The sequence below is a fragment of the Diorhabda sublineata genome, chromosome 7 (genome assembly GCF_026230105.1).
Source record: "Diorhabda sublineata isolate icDioSubl1.1 chromosome 7, icDioSubl1.1, whole genome shotgun sequence".
In the NCBI taxonomy this organism is placed as follows: Eukaryota; Metazoa; Arthropoda; class Insecta; order Coleoptera; family Chrysomelidae; genus Diorhabda; species Diorhabda sublineata.
In genome coordinates, this window is record NC_079480.1 from 14,558,376 (window position 1) to 14,565,635 (window position 7,260).

The 7,260-nt window shown below is 31.1% G+C and overlaps 1 protein-coding gene across 2 annotated transcripts; it reads left to right on the forward strand.

The window, feature by feature from the left end:
• Positions 1-1,554: 1,554 nt before the first annotated feature.
• Positions 1,555-5,676, forward strand: LOC130446756 (sortilin-related receptor-like). Of its 2 annotated transcripts, none has more exons than XM_056783181.1 (4): positions 1,555-2,013; positions 2,931-3,088; positions 3,643-3,967; positions 5,292-5,676. In XM_056783181.1, exons 1-4 carry the CDS (start codon positions 1,731-1,733, stop codon positions 5,555-5,557), a joined length of 1,032 nt encoding a protein of 343 aa, XP_056639159.1. In that variant the 5' UTR covers positions 1,555-1,730; the 3' UTR covers positions 5,558-5,676. The 2 variants fall into 2 exon arrangements, with proteins under 2 accessions (XP_056639159.1, XP_056639160.1); XM_056783182.1 differs by having other exon boundaries at positions 3,646-3,967.
• The last annotated feature ends 1,584 nt before the right edge of the window (positions 5,677-7,260 follow it).

Sequence of the window (7,260 nt, forward strand, 5' to 3'; positions counted from 1 at the left end):
GAACTTCGGAAATGAATCACATATGCACACAAAATATGTACACAATTGTAAGTAACCAAATGACGAAAAGTGTACTAAATGCTGTGCATTTTGAGCATTTGGTTCATTAATGTTATATAGTGCGACAAATTTCAGGTTGTTTTAACTGTCATTAAAGACAGTAAGGACCAAAAAAGTTTCAATAACTAAATAGAAGTCGAAATATTTATATAAAAAAAGTAGGAATTATAGCTAAAATAACGATATTGGGGACTTGGGAAGTGAATCATTTATGCACATAGAATGTATAGATAACTGTAAGAAACCAAATGACGAAAAGTCTACTATACACTGTGAATTTGGAACATTTGGTTCATTAGTGTTATAGTGCGACAAATTTCAAGTTTTTTTAACTGTCATTAAAGTCAGTAAGGGCCAAAAAAGTTTCGATAACTAAATAGAAGTCGAAATATTTATAAAAATGTGTGATTTCTAGCTAAAATAACGATATTGGGGACTTGGAAAGTGAATCATTTATGCACACAGAATGTATAGATAACTGTAAGTAACCAAATGACGAAAAATGTACTATACAATGTGCATTTTAAACATTTGGTTCATTAGTAGTATAGTGCGACAAATTTCAAGTTGTTTTAACTGTCATTAAAGACAGTAAGGGCCAAAAAAGTTTCGATAACTAAATAGAAGTCGAAATATTTATAAAAATGTGTGAATTCTAGCTAAAATAACGATATTGGGGACTTGGGAAGTGTATCATTTATGAACTTAGAATTTATAGATATCTGTAAGTAACTAAATGACGAAAAGTGTACTATTCACTGTGCATTTTGAACATTTGGTTCATTAGTGTTATAGTGCAACAACTTTGAAGTTGTCTTAACCGTCATTAAAGACAGTAAGGGCCAAAAAAGTTTCGATAACTAAATAGAAGTCGAAATATTTATAAAAATGTGTGATTTCTAGCTAAAATAACGATATTGGGGACTTGGGAAGTGAATCATTTATGCACATAGAATGTATAGATAACTGTAAGAAACCAAATGACGAAAAGTCTACTATACACTGTGAATTTGGAACATTTGGTTCATTAGTGTTATAGTGCGACAAATTTCAAGTTTTTTTAACTGTCATTAAAGTCAGTAAGGGCCAAAAAAGTTTCGATAACTAAATAGAAGTCGAAATATTTATAAAAATGTGTGATTTCTAGCTAAAATAACGATATTGGGGACTTGGAAAGTGAATCATTTATGCACATAGAATGTATAGATAACTGTAAGAAACCAAATGACGAAAAGTCTACTATAACTGTGAATTTGGAACATTTGGTTCATTAGTGTTATAGTGCGACAAATTTCAAGTTTTTTTAACTGTCATTAAAGTCAGTAAGGGCCAAAAAAATTTGCAGTACAATAAGGAAAAAGAATCTACACCGAGAAAAATTATTATCACATACAACACATAAAGTTGAATAATTACATTTGTTTTTTTATTTCGGAGTGGATGAATCGCTCTCGATCCCTCCTATGGCTAGTTACGGCGTTAATTCTACCAGTATGTTTTTACCTTTCCTCACTTTCGGACGTTACCTTTATTTCGAGTTAATTGAAACCGGCGGCTATTAGTGGTTCGAGGCACATGGCAAATGGCACATGTTACAAATCGTCTCATTTTTCAAAACAAATTAACAATGTTTGTATCGTAAATTTATCATTTACATCGACGTAATCAAAATGATATTGCAACCGAGTAACGTGGAATTAACTAAAATACATTACTACGAAAAAAACAATCAAAATATATCTTCATATACGATCAGTAAAAAAGTAGATGATAAAAATTTTGGTAATAAAAAAGTTATCATTAAAAAGAATGTTTTCGGACATAGATGGGTGTTGCAAATAAATGATGATGGCGTTAGAATTAAACGAAATTCCAAAGTGAAAGTTTTAGTGTATATGTTAGTGTTTTTATCTATATTGTTAGTAGTCGGGTTTGGAATTTTTTTAACATTAGGTAAGTAACGTTGATTTTTTTTCTATTTTACGATCATTTTGTTAGGTTTTTTATAACCTTTTAGTTGGACCGTTTTCGGAACGGTTATTGGGAGCGTTTATATAATAAATTGTAATCTCTATTGCGCAGAATCGTCACCGTACCAAGACGGTTTTTTGATGGGCTGGATCGAACCTATTATATTTAACTTGCATGTGACAAGTTGTAGGAAAAAACTACATTATTATATGTATTTATTGATATAAATTAAAAGGCATTGAACAAAATTTTACTTTTTAAACACGACGTTGTTCAAATGACGGCCATCGCGTTGACATTTTCAAAAACTTCTTGAAGAAGTGGTCGAGGAATACACCTGATCTTCTCTTTAATATTATTTCTTAAATCTGTCAAATTTCGTGGATTATTCTCGCTCTCAAGATAACCCCACGCAAGAAAAAAATCAGGTGGGGTCAAGTCAGTGGCTACTCGATGTCACCTCTTCGCGAAATCACCTTTTCTGAGAACAACTCGTTCAATGCAGCTAAAGAGTTGTTAGTAATGTTGTTGAAATTGTTAAATCTGGCTAACATTGTATTTTCTTGAAAATCCCAGTTGAGACTCACGCTTTTAGACGCTGAGTCGTGGCTGTCAGCTCGCAGAATCTGCTACTGAGTGTTCTTGCTGTCCTTGGACGACCGTGATGAATTTCGACCCTTTGTAAGGGTCGGTTATTTTTAAATTAACACAGCTTAAAAAAAGTGGTTACCGATCATAAAAAAATGTTGGACTATGAGAACAAAAAACAACAATATTTTGAATATAATTTGAAGCTTTAAGATTTCAAAAAAAATAGAATTCTGTGTTCAGTTTTGTTACTAGTGACTTGCGATTGTAGAAATGTCGCCTGAGTGTATTAATACCATATTAATTTACAGATAATACGGTTTTTAAGAAAAAAGAAAAAATGGTAAAACATTATGTTTATCCTAAAGATGTGAATTTTCGCAATAGACCAAAACCAATGTCAATAAATGATACAATTAACGAAGAATTAGTCACTGATGTCAATAACGACGTTTTTACTAAAGAAACTGTAAGTTTTATTTAATTATTTCAATTTACTAGATTTAAATACATCTAAATGTATATTTACGTTAAATTTACCAATGTTACCTTAAAAACGAGAAATCTGACAATGCTGTAAATCTATTCATTATTTCATTCAATTTTTACTACATGTGTAATATTCTATAACGTACGTTGCAAGATTAGAAAAAACATACGCCATACAAACTATTATGTGTAATTATCAATTTAGAATATACGAGTATATACATAATCTATTGTTTATTATTACTTTCAATTTTAACCATTACTAATTATTTCAAATAATATATCTTTCTATAAATCATGTTAATAACTAGTAGATCTTTTGTATTTCGTGGAAAGTAATCGAAGATCGATGGTTAGTGTACAATCTTTAAACGTAACAAACAGGGTCGGCTTTCAGACTCAAATAAACAAATTATTTATTAAAACATATTTTAGTATTGGATTCATTCATTTGTATCCATTTTGGGAGTTATATATCTTTTTAGTATAAATATGATGTACTGAAATTAATAACTTCTATTAATATATTTTTAGAAGATGGTTTTTGAAAAGAAGCCTTATTGTACAAACTGTACGTTAGAAAAAGAAATTTGTTTGAAACTCAATGGTACGTCTAAACCTGAATGCGTCCCAACCATAGATGAATACGACCCTACAGGTTGTGGGGGATTATGCCAAATCAACATTGAATTTTGTCAAATTTTGAGTAGAAAGTATCAGGTATATCAATGTTCGCCAAGAAAAACTACTCTCAATTGCGCACAGGATCAATTTAATTGTGGAAATATGTGTATAAATGCGGAAAAACGATGTAATGGTTTCATAGACTGTTCAGATAAATCTGATGAACAAAATTGCGGTAAGTATTCATAGTAATGAATTTAAATTAGCGGTTATCAACCTTTCAATATTCTGTGTTCCAATTTCAATAATAATATTCAATTATATGATATATATTGTACTTTGACCCTAATTCCTCTAATGCAGCGTTACTACACCTGTCTATCTCTAATATAGAATTTAATTATCACAAATCTTCTATATTACAGTGAATTGAAATCTGTCATGTGTCATTTATCACATCAATCCTGTACGTCAAGAGTTTTACGATCTATGATCTCAAGTGAGAACTGTTACGTGTATATTCCATGTTGTATGGTATGTATGTATTCTATGATCACATCTATCATGAATCATGTATGTCAATTTTCTATGATCCCGTGGAAATTATATTATTATTATATTATACAGGGTCGTATATTCATTATACAACATCGTGTATTTATGTATAATACAGGGTCCTGTGTTTATTATACAGGGTGGTATATTCATTATACAGGATGGTGTATTTATTATACAAGTTATTTTGTGTGTATAATAAAGGGTTGTGAGTTTATAATATAGGGTCGTATGTTTGATACAGGGTCGTGTGTTTATGATACAGGGTCGTGTGTTTATAATACAAGGTGGTGGGTTCATTATACAGGGTCGTGTGTTCAATATAAAGGGTCGTGTGTTTATAATAGAGGGTTGTGTATATAATACAGGGTCGTGTGTTTATAATACGAGGTGGTGGGTTCATTATACAGGGTCGTGTGTTTATAAGGTAGAGGGTTCAATATAAAGGGTCGTGTGTTTATAATAGAGGGTTGTGTATATAATACAGGGTCGTGTGTTTATAATACGAGGTGGTGGGTTCATTATACAGGGTCGTGTGTTTATAATACAAGGTGGTGGGTTCATTATACAGGGTCGTGTGTGTGTGTTATACAGGGTCGTATGTTCATATTACAGGGTGGTGTATTTATTATACAGGGTCGTATAATCATTATATAGGGTCATGTGTTTATAAATACAGGGACGTGTGTTCATACTACAGGGTTGTGGATTTATTATATAAGGTCGTGTGTTCATGATACAGGCTCGTGAGATTATTATACATGGTCGTGCGTTTATTATACGAGGTCGTATGTTCACAATACAGGAGCGTATTTATCAATTATATAGGGTAGAGTTTGATCATTATGCAGGGTAGTATTTGTTCTTCAACCAGCGTCGTTTGTTCATTATACACGGTCGTATATACTGAGTTGACTGAGTATAATACAATGTATTCTAACACAACTTTAACGCATTTTGGATTCTAATGATATTTGTTTTTCCAGTGAAATTTTTTGTTTCAGATTGTGATTATTCGACTCATTTCCATTGCGGCAACGAAACGTCTTGTGTATCCAAAACACACATTTGCGATAAAAGAATCGATTGTTGGGATGGTAGCGATGAAAAAAATTGTAACTACGAACGAGCTTGTAAAGCCGGAGAGCATCCTTGCGATAGTAATGCTTGTATTAAGATAGAACAACTTTGCAATGGTGTTACGGACTGCATCGACGGATCAGATGAACCGGAAGGATGTTCCACACAAAATGTAACAGAAAAACTGTAATTTCCATGAAGATTCTTCCGAAAAGCAGTGGAATTTGTTGCAAAAACATTTTTATTATATTTGATTGACAAATATAATTCATTTTTTTATTAAAAATCAATAAATTTCTCTTAATCTCATATTGTGTATTATTTTTTTAAAAATTCTTCATCGACGCAATACGATACGATACATTTCTTGCTCCTATACTTAGCGTAGAATTTAACACTCTTAACGATATAACGCTTACAGGACTTTAGCAGAAAAGTGGGAGTAATTCAAATATTTTCACTTTTTACAATCCTGAAATGTTCTAATACAGTCAGGTGGGTCAAAAATGCTTTCGGTAATCTGATAGGATCAAATATCATCCAATTCCATGCGCAATAGTTATTTCTGATTTCACGTTTCGACTCAACCGTTATTTTGTAACGCTTAACATATGCGTTCCACCTCTAATTTTCGTCTACAACAATCACAGACATTGAGTGGATTGTAACACAAAGTGTAGAGTTTTTTTAGACAATTTATCGCCAAGTAAATAATATTTTTTTTGAAAATGCGATTTTTTTGGTTTCTAAGGTGGTTTTTGATTTTTTTATAACAGAAGTTGGTAGTTGGGTTCATCTAGTCACTCGAAAAGTGCAGGGTGTAGAATTTGAGTTGCTTTAGGTTTCAATTTCCTTTTCTCTTTTCATAATCGATTTTACATCGAATTATGCGTTGAACGATTTATTTTTGTAACTGATACGATCATTTTCCATGATTTTTTTTCGTGACAATGGTATCCAGTGTCAGATTTAGATCGACGTGCCAAAATTTTTTAGTATTTGAGGCTAGGTGCGTTTTTATCCTTTTTTGAGGTTATGTGAAGGAAATAACGATTTTTTTGTTTTTCTTTATTTACTGTTTGTTTCAATAATGGCAGATTTCATTTTCTATTTTTCTTCTTTCTGCTAACTCATAATTCATCTATCAATTTTCAGAGCTTGTTTTTTTACGTAAAATTGACATGCAGTATCAGATTTGACGCAAAACGTTAAAATTTTGAGATATTTGAGGTTAGGTGCTGTCAAAATATTGTTTTCAATTCCTTTGAGGTTTTGTGAAGAAAGAACGTTTTCTGTTTTTTCACCGCCGATTCGACTAATCGCAAATTTCATTTCATATGTCTTATTTTTTCACACATTTCGATATAAATCTCAGATATCGATTCACTTTCTTGTATTTATAATCGATTCTGCATCGAGTTATACGTTAATCGATTCATTTTTGTATCTAATATGAAACGAACATTTTCAATAATTTTTCTACGTAAAATTGACATCGAGTATCAGATTTGACGCAAAACGTTAAAATTCTGAGATTAAATTATAAAAAATAAATTTGAGGTTAAGTGCTGACAAAATATTGTTTTCAACTCCTTTGAGGTTATGTGAAGAAAGAACATTTTCTGTTTTTTCACCGAATAATTTGAATAATCGCAAACTTCATTCATACGACTTATTTTTTTATATAGTTGGAAGCAAATCCCAGAAATTGTCACTTTTTTGTTTTTATAATCGATTATATTTCTTTCTTTAATCGATTTGTTTGAACTATTTTTGTATATCATAAAACAATTTTTTGGTCAATTGATGTCAATTCCAAAGATTTTGTGACTTAAATTTCAATTTCCATCAATACGCGTCAAAATTTTAAAATATTCAAGGTTATATACTGTA